Source organism: Camarhynchus parvulus, chromosome 14 (assembly GCF_901933205.1).
Source record: "Camarhynchus parvulus chromosome 14, STF_HiC, whole genome shotgun sequence".
In the NCBI taxonomy this organism is placed as follows: Eukaryota; Metazoa; Chordata; class Aves; order Passeriformes; family Thraupidae; genus Camarhynchus; species Camarhynchus parvulus.
In genome coordinates, this window is record NC_044584.1 from 6,704,633 (window position 1) to 6,719,577 (window position 14,945).

General features: G+C 51.8%; 2 protein-coding genes across 5 annotated transcripts in view; both read left to right on the forward strand.

Moving 5' to 3' along the window:
* Positions 1–219: 219 nt before the first annotated feature.
* KPNA7 (karyopherin subunit alpha 7) lies at positions 220–6,421 on the forward strand. Its single transcript, XM_030958118.1, has 10 exons — positions 220–316; positions 939–1,079; positions 1,617–1,702; positions 2,110–2,378; positions 2,868–2,950; positions 3,404–3,667; positions 4,014–4,247; positions 4,574–4,756; positions 5,181–5,330; positions 6,341–6,421. Exons 1-10 carry the CDS (start codon positions 254–256, stop codon positions 6,419–6,421), a joined length of 1,554 nt encoding a protein of 517 aa, XP_030813978.1. The 5' UTR covers positions 220–253.
* Positions 6,422–8,988: 2,567 nt separating this feature from the next.
* Positions 8,989–14,945, forward strand: part of SMURF1 (SMAD specific E3 ubiquitin protein ligase 1) — a 46,022-nt gene continuing 40,065 nt past the window's right edge. For all 4 annotated transcript variants that reach the window (XM_030957988.1, XM_030957987.1, XM_030957990.1 and 1 more), the window contains exon 1: positions 8,989–9,244. In XM_030957988.1, the coding sequence (XP_030813848.1) occupies positions 9,190–9,244 (55 nt within the window). In that variant the 5' untranslated portion in view covers positions 8,989–9,189. The remainder of the gene's footprint in view (positions 9,245–14,945) is intronic.

Here is a 14,945-nt window from a genome sequence, read left to right on the forward strand (position 1 = left end):
ATTTAGTTCAGTGGCTCAGCTGCAGTGTGTGAGGATCCTACCAAGCCCTGCTTGGGGCAGGGCATCTCCAGTGTCTCCCTTGCTGGGACTGTGGGGTGGAAATGTGTGGCCCAGGCTGCTGGTGGGAGTTGGAGGGTCCCAGCCCCCTCAGTGGCTGGCAGGGGATGGTTGTGAGCAGCTGTGACCTGACCCTGCTCTGTGCTGACCCCCAAGAGCACGTGAGGGTTCCAGGACCTCTCTCAACTCTGCCAAGATGCCAGTCAGGAAGCACAGCCAGCACATGAAGTTGTTCAAGAACAAGGGCAAGGATGAAACTGTGAGTAACCCCCTGCCTGTGCCAGCACTTTGGACTCCAGCAGAGCCCACTGCTGGCAGGAGCTGATGGAGGGGCGTCTCAAGGTCCATGGCCCCAAATCTACCTGTGCGAGGGAATGGGGAATGGCTCTGGATACCTTCAGCTGGGATGGTTGGGTGGTTTTGGGATGTGGTGTGGGGCTGGCTGGGCTGCAAGGAGCATGGTGGTACAGGCAAGGGGGATTTGAGTTTTGGGTGTGTGGCTGGGGAAGGGAGATGGCTCAGCCCCAGCCAGCTGAGCTCTCCGCAGCAGTTATCCCTGTGGAGTTGGGGCTGGTATGGGATGTCAGATGTAGGATCTGTCAGCTTGATTTAAGCCAGTAGAGGAGATGAGGATTTGCCTTTCAGGTTCAGAAAAATCTACTTTTAAAAACACCCACTGGTTACTGGTTCATCCAGCAGCCCATGTCCTTGGGAGGCACTGAGGGAGAGCCTTCCTCTGTCCCAACTCCTTCATCACCCTCCAGGCCACAGGGAGGAGATGCTGGCTCCCCACTCCTCCTGTGGGAAATGTGGGGCAGAGGGATGAGCTCCCTGGGGAATGGGGCCATGCAGATATGAGTGGGATGCTGTTCTTCCCCCAGACCCTGCGGAGGCAGAGGGCGGAGGTGAGCGTTGAGCTGAGGAAGGCCAAGAAGGATGAGCAGCTCCTGAAGCGCAGAAACCTTTCTGTTCATGAGAGGGAGGAGAATCCCTCTCCAGGACAAGACAGAGCAGCTGAGGTGGTGAGTGCTGGGTGCTCTGCACCTGGGTAGGATCAGCGCAGCAGGAATCATCCCCTACTTGGGCCACTATCAATTCCAGCTGGGGGGTGACCTGATTTAAGTGGCTGGTGCCATTCCTGATCTCCATGCCCAGTGCTGGGGAGTGTTTCAGACTGCCTGGTCTTTGTCTGTGCAATTTTTCATGGTGATGATGTCCTGCTGGCCTCCCTTGATGGCAGGTAGAACAGGCTGGTGCTCTGGCTCGCTGGGAGCTGCTCCTGTCTGGCTCCCTGCACAGCCAGGGGTAATTACTGAGCTCACAGCCCATTATGGTGTCAGTGACTCTTTCACTGCTTGATTACAAGCATTAGCTGCCTTGAAGGCTTTTGTGGATTGTCTCCCTCTGCCTCATCTCGAAGCTGTGTTGCATAAAGAATAGACACTGCTTAGATATGAAGTGGTGACTGAGCTGGGTCTAGACAGCTGATTGACTGCTGAGATTAAACCAGAGGGAGTCCCAGCTCCCTGGCTGACTCTGAATCATTCCCTGTGACACAGATTATTCAGCCCTCCTTGGAGGAGATCCTGGAAGCTGTCAATGGGGAAGACACCCAGCTGCAGCTGCTTGCCACCCAGGCCACCAGGTATGTGCCCAGCTGCTGGGACCTGGGGACAGAAGGCTGCAATTTCCTGTTTGAGGAGCTCTCTAGAGAGATGGCAAAGGGAGAAGGAGCCTGGTAACCCAAACTGCCCATGGGAATCTCAGCTGGTGCCTGTTCTGTGGCTTCTGTGCTGTGCTTGGCTCACAGTCCTGCATGAACCAAACCAAGGGGTTGGCTGGGCTACCCCTGCCTGTGCTGTGCCAGGAATTATCTTGGATCCCACAAGAAATTGAGTGTCAGATGCTTGGGCAGGACAAGGACTGGAGAGCCTGGCTCTGTAAAGGGTCAGTGCTGAGCAGGGCTGTGGCACAAAGGACCACAGGGCTATGGGTTGTGGTGGCACCACACAGGGTTCCTCATGGCTGGCTGTGCTGTGTCCTGTCTCACAGGAGACTTCTGTCCAAGCACAAGGACCCCCCCATCAATCAGATCATCGAGCTGGGGATCATCCCCAGGCTGGTGGAATTCCTGGGCCGTTCTGACAATGCTGCCCTGCAGTTTGAGGCAGCCTGGGCACTGACCAACATTGCCTCTGGCACCTCGGAGCACACCAGGGCCGTGGTGGAGGGAGGAGCCATCCCAGCCTTCATCTCCCTGCTGTCCTCCCCACACATGCACATCAGCGAGCAGTCAGTGTGGGCCCTGGGCAACATTGCAGGTGAGGAGACCTGGAGGGGCATTTGGAGGTCCCTGACTGAGCCAGGGACTTGATGATCCCTGTGGGCCCCTTCCAACTTGGAATATTCTGTGATTCTGCTGGGAAGATAAAGCATTGGGGCTCCTCTCCCTGCAGCTTGGTCTCCAAGCTGCTGCCCCTATTGAACCCCATAACCCTTCATCCCCTTAGTGTTGCCTGGCAGCCTTTGAGATCCTGTGTTGGCTCTGCAAGAGGATTTTGGCCAAAGCCAAGGGCAAGACTCTGTCTTGCTGGGGTGGTTTAACCCTCTAATGTCACCATAGGCAGAACAGAATGGGTCCTGCCTGCTGGCACCCCAGTCTGCCCAGTAAATCCTTCCCACCTGGAAATGCCTAGTGGTGTGTGGCTGGTGGGTCATCCAGCCCTGGTCCTGCAGGTGTAATTGCTGTTTGATGTTGGCTGTCCTGTGGCTTGGGCAGCTGCAGTGACCAACCCTTTTTATCTGTCCAGGGGATGGCCCTATCTACAGGGATGCTCTTATTGCTCGTGATGTGATTCCTCCCTTGCTGGCTCTGGTGTCACCTGCAACTCCAGTAAATAACCTTCCATTTTCTTGATTTAACAGCTCTTAATGCTTTGGGTGGTGGGTGAGTCCATTGTCTGCCTTGTACACAGCAAACTGTTTGTGTCATTGAATGAGACCCTGCTCTAAACTGCTTTTATGGCCCTGCCTATGCACAAAGCTGGGGGTGCCAAGCAGCCACTCCAAGTCAATGTGATCTCTTCCATCCTGGCCTTTCTTATCCAGCTCTGACTATCTCAGGCTAGGAATAAGATGAAACTGGTGCAAGGCAGGCTTGCATATGCATGTGGAAGGGCTGAACTTGCCCTTCAGGCTTCTTGCTGCTGCTCTGTGGTTTGTCTCTGCCCTTCTGCAATGGTTCCTGCCCCACTGTTCTGTCTCTGGTGTGAGAACCTTCACAGGCTAACACAGACTGAGAGGCTCTTGGGGGCAGTGAGGATCTCACACCTGCCTTGTGTTTCAGGTTGGGTTCCTGAGGAACATCACCTGGACACTGTCAAACCTGTGCAGGAACAAGAACCCCTGCCCTCCCTTGGATGCTGTGCAGAAGATTCTGCCAGTCCTTGTCATCCTTCTGCAGCACGAGGACAAGGATGTCATCTCTGACTCCTGCTGGGCTGTTTCCTACCTGACTGATGGCTGCAATGATCGCATCCAAGTTGTGGTGGAGACAGGGATTCTCCCAAGGCTTGTGGAACTCATGGACAGCCCAGATTTGATTATTATGGTAGGGAACAATCAAATCCACCCTGTGGTCCCTTAATGTAGAAAGGTCTGAGGAGAGGGAAGGCAGGTGCCCTTGTTCTATGTGGCAGCTGTGCTGTCCCCTCAGCCCATGGAACTGACTGCCTGTCAAGGCACTGCTTGCTCTGCTGGCTGGGGCTGGAGGCTGGATAGAGGCTCTAAAGCTGCTTAGAGCAAACAAGGGACGACAGGGCTGTAAATAAACAGCCATCACCCACAATGCTCTCCTTGTGTGAAGGATCAAGCACTTAGGGAGGGATCTTGCTGGGCTTTCTGACGTGTATCCCTCGAGGTAAGGACTCTCCTCATCTCCTCTAATCTCTGTCTAGACTCCAGCTCTCCGTGCCATCGGGAATGTGGTCACAGGCACAGACCAGCAGACCCAGGAAGCCATTGATGCTGGTGCCCTGACTGTCCTGCCCCGGCTGCTGAGGCACAGCAAGTCAGTGATCCAGAAGGAAGCAGCATGGACCCTCAGCAACATTGCAGCAGGGCCTTCCCACCAGATCCAGCAGATCATCACCTGTGGGTTATTGCCACCTTTGGTGGAGCTGCTTGATGAGGTGAGAGATGGGCACAGGGCTGCTGAGGGAGGGATGGTGGGGTTCAGGAGGTCTGGGATGGCTCCTTTGTGAATCACTTGGCCCAGAGCTGCCTAAGCAGGCTGTTTCAGAGCTGTTGAGGTCCTTGGGACAGCCTGAGCATCCCAATTTGTCAGTACACCTGCATGGAAAAACATCCTGGAGCTGCCCTTGGCACCTGTGCCAGGGTCCATGCACCACCCAAAGGGGCTGGGAAAGCTGCAGATGAGGGAATGGTTATCCTGGCCTCACACTCATCCTAGAGGATACTAAAGCTCGGGAATGCCTTTGCTGTGCTGCTTTTCCAGGGTGATTTCAAGGCTCAGAAGGAGGCTGTGTGGGTGGTGGCCAACTTCACAACTGGAGCAACAGTGGATCAGGTGGTGGAGCTTGTCCGTTCCGGGGTCCTCAAACCTCTGCTCAACCTGCTTTTGGTCAAAGACAGCAAAACCATCCTGATCATCCTGGACACCATTTCAAATCTCTTCCTGGTGAGATCTGCTCATCCTGGATGCCAGTTTTTAATCTCTTCCTGATAAGGTCTCATCTTTTGACTTCCTTCTCCCAAAGAGAAGCAAGTGCTCACATTGTGTGGTTAGAAAAATGACTGTTGACCTTTGGAGTAAAGAGAGACTTCATGTTGTCTAAATTTGTCTTGGATAGCCTTGGGTTGTCTAAAGGGCTTGGTAAGATTGAGTTCCCAAAGTGCTGCTCTGTGTCCCCTGCTCTCTGGTTTGGCTGGCAGCCCCCAGCACAGATTGGTATTCCACAGGCACATCCCTGGCATCAGAAAGGGACCATAAATTCAGGGACTGTGAGCCTTTGACTTGTAGATCTGGGTTGTAATTACAGAAAAGACCATCTCAGACCTGTTACTGATGTTCTGTTTTCCTGCCTGGCTTTCCAATGCTACAGGCAGCTGAGAAGTTGGGAAAGACAGAGAAGTTGTGTCTGCTGGTGGAAGAACTCGATGGTCTGGAGAAAATTGAGAACTTGCAGAACCATGAGAATGACATGGTCTACAGAACTGCCCTGGATATCATAGAGAAATACTTTTGTGGTGAGGTATGTGAGCCCTTGCTGTTTCTCAGCTGAAAATGTGAAGTTATTACACACTGGAATGAAGCACAGAGTTTAAGGATATGGGGAAAGGTTTTAGAGGAGACTTCCACATGATCAGAGTAGTTCTTCCAGCTGCTTTTAAGGATCTGTAAAAGCTCTGAGTTGTCAGCCAATGAGCTGGACAACAGACATGGATGGCTTGATAGCATCTTGCTGCTGGAATTTAAACTGGCATCAGCTGGAGTTACTGCAGTTACTGATATGAATACCAAATGTGGAGAAGTTTCCTCCTTCAGAGCTGAGCTGGCTTGTCACTATGAATGGCAGCCTCCTACTCAGCTGATAACAGTGCTCAGGTTGCATCTGGATTACTTGACCCTTCTCATGGTAAGGAGTCTATGGAAAAAGAGGATAGGACACCAGCTAGGAGCTGCAAGGGTCCAATGACTGTCACAGATGCCATGTTTGGTCCCAGCATTAGACTTGCAGATGGGAAAACATCAGGGAAGAGGCTTAGAGGTCTGGCAGACCTTGGAACTGTGGCTCAGTTTGGGTGTGAGCTGCAGCAGGGGCTGCAAAGGTCTGGTTTAGAGCTTTGCCAGAGCAGGGTCTGTGGGGTGTCCCTGTGAGAGGGTGTGGAGAAAGTTCTCCACAGCAGCTCTGGCTGGAGGGGCTGGATGCCAGGGAACATCTCCCTGAGCAGTCCTGGCTTGTTGCTGTTCCAAGCAGGCCATTTAATTTCAGTGAGTTCTACCACTGCAGCCACTTTTATTTCCTTTTGCTTCTGGAGTCTGAGCCCAAAGGCTTGGCTGCTGTTGTGTGTGGGCTGCAGGGACACTGCAGCTTCAGGCTGCTGCAAGGAGCAGGAAGGCTTGGCCTGGTCTCCAGGAGTTCTGTTTCAGTCAAGCTGAACTTAACAGGATCTTTAACACGAGACTGAAAGAGTTGCTGTAAAAAGCTTAGGTTTACTCAAATGCAGACCCTGAAAGTGATTTCTATAATTTTCCTCCTAGGAGAATATAAACCTGGAGCCCCAGACTGGCCAAGATGGGCTGTATCATTTCTCAGTAGAGAAGCAAGACTTCAACTTCTGAAGATGAAGCATGACACAGCTTTAAACTGGTGGGTGGAGGTACCTTGGAAGAGCTCAGACATCCAAACCATGAGGAGCAGAGATGCTGAGCCTTTTTACTTCTGAAACCAGTCAATAAATTGCACTTTTGGCTTTGTACCTTTTGCCTTTAATTATTTCCCCCCTCTTTTAAAGTGCTGTTGCAGATGACATAACTTGTTTTTTCCCAATATCATCTCAAGGCCTTGCAGGAGTGTGTTGGAGCCCCTGGGCAAGTTTTCTTGGTGGAGTCCTTGTTCTCAGTACATGAAACTGCAGGAGAGCAGCATCCTGCCACCAAATCCTTGAGCTGAAAGTCCTAGGCTAGACTTGGAGTGGCTGAAGTATCTCTGAAAAGCTGTTTGAGAGGTGTTTCACCTTCTGCAGGCACCATCACTGCTGTGGGGAAGGAGCTGAGCCAGGGCCAGGTGGGTCAGGGGCCTTGCTGTGTTATTTCACCTGGAAGAGTTGATGTGGCTGTGGGAGCTGCTGAGCAGGTGCTGCTCTTTGGAAGGGAAGCTGTTGGAGGCAGTGCAGGGGCAATGATTCAGCTCTGCTGCAGCTTCCCTGGTGCCATCCATCAGCCTGGAGCCCATGGAGCTGCCTCTGCCCTGAAATTCCAAGGACCTTAATTTCAGGTTTCCATGGTGTGTCCCTGGCTTTTCTTCTCCTTCTCTCCAAGCCCTCCAAGTGTGGTTTCCAGCAGAAGGTGAGGATGGAGCTGAGCTCATGGCACAAAGGTTTTGTGCTGTGGGTTCTCAGCAAGCTGCTGGCCACTGCTCCAGTGCTGATGGTGATGCTGCCCCAATCCTTTGCTCCCCAGATCTTGAAGCACCTCAGGGGCTTTGCTGGAGGCAGGATGAGGGAGCAGATTTCCCTCCCTTCTTTGGGGAGTTTGGCTCTTCAAAATGACCCTGGTGGGCTCAGGGCTCTGCTGCCTCAGGTGCAGTGGGAGGTGATGGGACAGGCAGCTTAATCTGGAGGGAAAATCTCCTCTTCAGGAAACAGAGACTCTTCCTCTTCCCTGGATCTGTTCATCAGAGGATTTATGCATTTCTCCTGCAGGCCACCCAGGGAAAAGGGGGTTGGTAGTGAATGTGTTCTCCAGGAGGAGCTGGGCAGCCTCAGTGATGGGTAGCAGGGTTGAGTATCACTTATTTAATATTCAAAGACTGGGATCTGATGAAATGCAAAGTGCTTCTTACATCCAGAACTGTGGACTTCAAAACATGATACAGGACTGCCTGAACATGCACCTGAACCAGGGCTGGGGCTGCCAGGGCTGCTGGGGCACCTGGGAATGGCCACAGGTCCCTGGGCAAAAGGAATGTGAGGAAGCTGAGCTGCCACCAGAGACACAGAGCTGGGCTCGTCACAGTTGGTTTTTCCCATGGCCAGGCAGGGCTGCCCCTTACAGCTGCTCTTTGCTGATGTTCTGATAAAAAGAGAAATAGGAAATCTCTTGGATTCTTTTTCCTGCACGTGCTGGACATAAATCTGTGGTGGGTGGTGTTACACAGAGCCAGGGGCCCAGAGCTGCTCCTTTCCATCCTTGTGTAACTTAAACTATTGTCCTGAAGGCAGGGGCCAGGACAATGTGCCTCTCTTTTTAAGAGTGCTGGGATGTGCCTGCTGTCTCCCCTGGCAGCTGGAGAGCTGGGCCCAGTGCCTGCAGGATCACCAGGGCTCTGTGTGGGTGTGTGAGCGACCTGCAGGCAGCTGCTTGCCCCTGCCTGGCCCTCCCCTGCCAGCCCCAGGCACAGCCAGCAGGGCAAGCTCAGCTCTGGGACAGGGGAGGCATCCCTTTCTCCCTGTGGGATGGGATGGGGCATCCAGGGCCACCAGAGAAGGGGGAGATGCTGCTGTGCTCCCATCCTGCTCCTATTCCCCCATCCCATTCCTTTACCCCCATTCTCCCACTCCTGTTCCCCCATCCCATTCCTTTACCCCCATTCTCCCGCTCCTATTCCCCCATCCCATTCCTTTACCCCCATTCTCCCGCTCCTATTCCCCCATCCCATTCCTTTACCCCCATTCTCCCGCTCCTGTTCCCCCATCCCATTCCTTTACCCCCATTCTCCCGCTCCTATTCCCCCATCCCATTCCTTTACCCCCATTCTCCCGCTCCTATTCCCCCATCCCATTCCTTTACCCCCATTCTCCCGCTCCTGTTCCCCCATCCCATTCCTTTACCCCCATTCTCCCGCTCCTGTTCCCCCCATCCCATTCCTTTACCCCCATTCTCCCACTCCTGTTCCCCCATCCCATTCCTTTACCCCCATTCTCCCACTCCTGTTCCCCCATCCCATTCCCCTGCCCCCCCCACTTGCCCCCTCTCTCTCCCTTCGCCAGGGGGCGCTCCCCCGACCCCTCCCGCGCATGCGCCGCACCCCGACCTTCCTCGCTCCGACCTTCTCCTCATGGCGTCCGGACGCGGCCACACGGCCCTGCGCGCTGACGTCACCGCCCTCCGCCGTGCGCGGGGCGTGGCGGGGGCGTGGCCACGGTTCTCCGCGGCCGGGCCGGGCCGGGCGGGCGCGTCGGCGGCGGCTGAGGCTGAGGCTGAGGCGGCGGCTGGGGAAGGGGCTGAGGGCGCCGAGCCTGCGGCGGCCGCCGGAACGCGGGCGCGGGCATTCCTGGCATCGTGAGGAGCGGGCAGGCTCGCATGGCGGGGCCGCGCGGAGCCGCCGGTTGAGCTCGGCGACGCCGCCGCCTCCTCGTTCTCCTCCTCCTCCTCCTCCTCCAGGCGCGATGTCGAATCCCGGTACCCGCCGGAACGGATCCAGCATCAAGATCCGCCTCACAGGTAACGGGGCGGCGGCGGCAGCGTGTGTGTGTGGCCGCACATCCCAGGCTGGGCCCGGGGTCCCCTCCCCTCCCCGGCGCCTTCGCCCCCTCCCCGGCCTGGCTGTGAGGGGAGGGGCGGCCGGGCCGAGCTCCAGCCTTGCTTAACTTTTATTCGCCGTTTTTCTGTTCCGCTTCTACCGCCGTGGCCCGGCGGAGCCTCTCTGCGCTTTTGTGTATTTATATTTTTCCCGCCCCTCCGGCGTGGGGTGCCTGAGCCCCCTTGGGGTGACAGAAATTTGAGGAGGGCGGGGGGGTTTGTCGCTGTTTGTCACTGCTTTGTCCCCCTCGTTCTCCGGCGGGTCAGGGCACGCTTCTCCTTCCTAGGGTCTTTCCTGCACCGTGCCCATGGAAAGTGACAGTCACCACCCCCCCAGCACCCTGACCCTAATCGGGGTCCCTTCTGCGCTCCTCCCGATTGGGGGTCCCTGTTGATAACTCTCCCCTGTGTTCTGCCCGTTTGTGGGGTCTCTTCTGCACCCTCCCAATGTGGAAGGGTCCCTGTGACACCCCTGCCCCCCTCCCAGCCCCTTCTGGGGGCTCTTCTGCACTTTCCTGTCTGTGGGCATCCTTGTGACACCTTTCCCCCTTTCCCAGGGGTTGCCCTGTTCCCTCTCCCATGGGGTATCCCTGTGCTCCCCCTTCCACCCCTCCAGACCCCGCTCCCCCTCCATGGGGTCTCTCTCCACCTTTCCCAGCAGGACTCCCAGGGCCACCTCTCTCACAGACTGGCTTTCAGTAAAGCCGTTCATAATTTGCCTTACTTCACTTTAATTAACAACCCCCCCACCTCCTGTGTGCCGAGGAGGATAACTCAGTTGCTAATGAGAAAACACCCATTTAGTTGCTGTTAGCTGGGCTTTTTTTAGCGTGTTTTTTTAATTTTCCCTCCTTCCTCTCGACTTGTTCTCACCTGGCACATCCTGGCATTCAACTTTGGAAGTTCCTTCCCTGTGCAGGGGGTGACACCCAGAGCTGTGTCTGTCCTGCCTCTGTGCAAGGCCTCTGGAGGGTTCATGGGTGGATAAACCAATTTATGTTGGACCCTGAAAGATTTGGATTAAGTCTTTTGGAAGCTGCTCTGCTTGATGCCGAGCCTGCTTCTTTAATGAGAAGAGACACAGTTCCTGCTTGTTGAGACTGTGTGAATTATTAAAAAATAAGGTTCAATCCATTCCTTCAAAGGCAACAAGTGGATGCTTGGAGGTCACTTGGCCTGGAGGAACCACTGGGTGATTGGAATTGATCCCTGGAGAGGAATCTTCTCTGTGTGGGTGCACAAAACATTGGCAAATAATGAGAAAACGGTGCTGGTGAAACTGCAGTTACAGGTTAACTTGCTCCTGGCACATAACACACTCAGAGGCAGATCATCAAAAAATAAAAATCCTGGTGTTCTTTTAATCCTTTGATTCTGCACTGCTTGTGCTTCAGAAGACCAAAGTTTGTAAGGATAATGTAAATCTGAAAATCCTTTTCTTGGATGGGAGAAGGCTGGAAATATTTTTAGGTTGTATGAATGATGTTTGATCTGAAATGAGTTTTGTGATGATGTATACCAAATGTCAGCTCAGTCCTTAATGTGGCTTATTTTTATGCAAGTCAGTCAATAAAAATGTGAGTTAAGTAACTTAGGCCATGGTCATAGCCCTTCTGAGCTGGAGGAGATCATTTAAATAACAGAGAGAAGCTGTTGGGTTTAATTTTAAAGGCTGAATGCTGCAGCAAAATGCTTTTTTACTTTTAGCATACACTAGTTTTCTCTCTGAGCTGGGAATGTTTCCTGGAACAGACTGAAGTTTCAGTTTATTGAGCAACGTGGTAGATTTATTTTTTATTACTCCCCATTTTTTAACTGTATTGAAGAAATCTCCTGCTTGCTCAAACACATCTTCTGTTTTTACAAGCAGGAAACCTGGGTGATGTGACAAAAACTGCTGTATTTAATCAACAAATAAATTGCTCTGGGAGAGGTTTAGCTCTGGAATCGTTGGGCAATGCTGAGTTCTTGGCTGGGACTGGGGTGCTGACTTACCTGTTTCAAATGGCTGCAGCCAACCTGGCTGTTGTTTTCTCATCTCCTTGGCTCTTGGGAGGTTTGAGCACATTTAAATCAAGACAGAGGACCTCGTTTGTTATGATTTACTACCTGCATTGTGTTTCCTGTGATTAGGCACCATTGAAGTTTTGCAGTACTGAAAATAGCAGTGTAAATACCACTTAGTATGCCTGGGAGTGTCACTGGGTGAATGGCAAGGGAACAGTGGTTGAACCTCCTGTGATTTTTCTAAAGAATTAATTTTTTCCTCATCTCTTGTAAAGGTATTTGTGGTAGCAGTGTGTTTGGGTTATTTATGTGAATATAAGCAAAAGTTCTCAATCTGGTGATGATTAGCAGAAGTGATCTCCCAGCTTATACACGTCAGTCCTAGCCTGGTGCAAATTGTAATGGAGTAAAATGGCAAATAATGCACCCTGTGCAGGAATACTAAAAACCTCAATGTAACACTGAGTTGCATGACAGGTTGAAATGACTTTGTGGCCTGTGGATCTCAAATATGCTAATCTCCTGTCATATCTCAGTTTCTCCTCTTCTTTCCACTGAAGCCTTTACCCCAGTGGGTGATGCAAGAGATACTCTGGCCTTGTCTCTTGTCCCTTGGAACAGTTCTAGGCAGAGTAAGAGAAAACTTCCTGTTAAATCTGTGCTCCCTTCCTATCCGTGCTGTCATCAGGGCAGTGCAGCAGTGGGGGAATTGCCAGCACAAGGATGGAAAAATGAAGTGATCCTGTGAGTGCATGTCCTTGCCAAATATGCTCAGGGTCTGCTGGGTCAAGGAGGAGCACAATCCACAGGCCAGGAGACCTTCATGGAGCATGTGTCCCTTTTTTACCCTTGTGCTTCCCTGAAACCTTTGTTTGCTGCTGCTCCCTGGGGAAGTTCTGAAGGGTTCATCATCTCCAAGGCTCACACACGCCTTGCTCACACTTGTATCAGCCACAAGCACCGGTGAAAACTGCAATCTCATGGTGCTGGCTATGGCAGACACTGATCCAGGTACCTTGTAGGCAAAGGTTGCAGATGGAAATGGACTAAACATGAAACTTTACCAAAAAAGCTGTAAGTTGGGTTCTGGTTTTGTTGGTTCTGGCTTTTTCAGCAGGGCCTCAGCTGAGGTGTTAAAAGCTGGCTGGCTTCTGGGGCCATTGTGGAACTGAGGGAAGTTAAACTGTAAGGATCACTTCCTAGCTGGATCTCACATACACGGTTAGATGGCTGTGTTGAGGACTGATGGCAAAACAGTTTCTTTAGCAGAGAGGCCTGAGTTGGTGTAACTGGAGGATCCAAATAATCTTCTCCAAGCTCCTCACTTCACTGTGGTTTAGAGTCCTCAATTCCTCCTTGGAAGACCTGGCCTGGGGAGGTTTGCTGCTCATGGTGGCAATTTTGGAAGACAGGTGTAGGTGAGAATCCTCCCAGGTGTGAGGGGTTAGAAAGTGCAGTGTCAGAAGCATCAGGGAGGAGTGAGGAAGATGATGATGAAGCAGATGAGAGGTGAGAAAGCCAGAAGGGTTTGTAGGTGACAAATCTGATTGCTATAAGGAAGGTGGTTGTGCTCAGCAGTGGCAAAGAAAGGGGAAGAGGGAAGGAGTGACACAGATGAGTATCCTGCACACACTTCCAGCTCAGTGTAGTCAGCCAGTTCAGGGAAGCCCCAGCCACAAAGTCTGGCCAGTTGGTAGCTGGTAAATGGGTGCCTTTGGGACTTTCTGCATTTGTGATTCAAGGAATCCATAAAAGAATACAGTGACTTCAAGCAGAAGATAAAACATTATGTTGTCATTAGAGCAGTGTTCACTTAGGGTTGTTACAAAGGCACAGAATAAAGTGTGTCCCAAATGTCAGGATGTTTTACTTCCCTTTCATGGCTAATGTATCGAGCAGTGCAGCAGAGTTAACTGACTGATCAATAGCAGCACTAATATTGGTAACCTGCGCACTTTCTGTCCTGTGTTCAGGACCAGGGAATATCTGTGTAGGGATCTCTCAGTCAGACATGGTGAATACATCATGGGATGGCTGTAGTTTTATGGTTGGGCATCAGGGCCACTGGTTCCAGGTGAAGAGTGCTAGGGCAGGAAGGCAGCAAGAGCTGGCTGCTCATCCCTGGCAGCTGGTATTTAATATCGAGCCAGCTTTGTGCCATGGGGGATGCAATGGGAAGCAACAGTTGGGTAGCTCCAAATTTATTTAGTGTGGCAATCTGGGAGTGTGTAGAAATCCATGTTTCGTTCTTTTCTTCTCGTGAGGATTTTCTCTTCCCCAGCCTGCTGGGAGCGGGACCTGGCTGCGATTGGAGCGCGGGGCTGAGCTCCGTGCTGAGCTCGGCCCCACGTTTCCTGTGTGATGCTGAGCGAGGCACTTCATCTCCCCCTGCCTCCCTTCCCCATTTGCCTTGGGAAGCAGCAGTATTTTTGTGAAGGTAAATTCCTGGCTGTTCAGAGCCCTGTGGATAGGGATGGCAAAGAGGCTCGGGCCAGTAACTCTGGGGACATTAAGGAAAATAAAGTTTTGCTTTCACGGGAGGAAGTGGCGAGCACAGCCTTTGCAGTTGGCCAGCTGACATTTTTGGGCTGCCGAAGTGGGAATCCAAAGAGCAGCCCTTTCCTCTGGGCAGGCTATGGGGAGCAAGTGTCCTTTTTTACTTCTCCCAGTAAGTCAAAGCTGTGCCAGCACCATTGTCCTGGTGGAAGTAAATTAAATCACCAAAAGGAGTTTGTTTGAATATCCCCCTCAGGCGGGGAAAGTAGAAACAATAACTACTTTATTCCCGACTTGAAACTTTCTTTTGTCAAATTGAATGTCTTCATCTAAAGAAATGCAATTTGGGATGTAGTTGTGCAGTTCATGATTTCTTTTTTATTCCATACTGCCCACCAGTCTAAGAACAGTTTTCTCATCCATTTCTTGAAACAGCTTTATCACATTTCTAAGATTTTGTAGCATCATCCTTTCTGTTTGTGTTTCAAAATTAATCGTCAGTTCCAGGGAAATACAAGCAGTGTTGAATTTCTCAGTGAGGAGGTTGCTCTTATACCACGATTTTCTGTGTGCTGGGTAGAGGAACTTTACTGCCAGCAGCTCCAAGGCTGCTAAAATTGCCACTGTAAATAAAGATCAGTGAGCCCCCTCAGTTTTTCCTGAGCTGGCTGGAGGCTTGCTTGACAGGTCACAGAATGGAGGAGTACATCATGGAAATACCATCCATGTGTGTGGTTTTTGGAGGTTTACCTGGATTACTGCCCACCTTGAAGCCAGTCCAGTTGCCATGCTTAGAGCTGGATTAATCTGGTTGGATTACTTGCTGCTATTTATGGTTCTTGAGTCAACTGCTCACTGTCGTGTTGGTTTGGGCTGTCTTGGTGGAGGCAGCGGGATAGAGCAGAATGGTTTGGATAAGATGTGGATAAATCAGTTGGGTGTGAAGTTTAGGTATGTACCCAGCAGATCAATTCATGTGAGACTTGAGTGAGGAAAAAATTTTTTAAAAAAGGCTGGAAGAGATGTTCCATCTGCCATCTTTTTCCCTAAGTTTGGAATGGAATCTTTGTTGTTGTTGTTACGTTTCTCTATTATTATTCCTCTGGAAATAGTCAAAGTA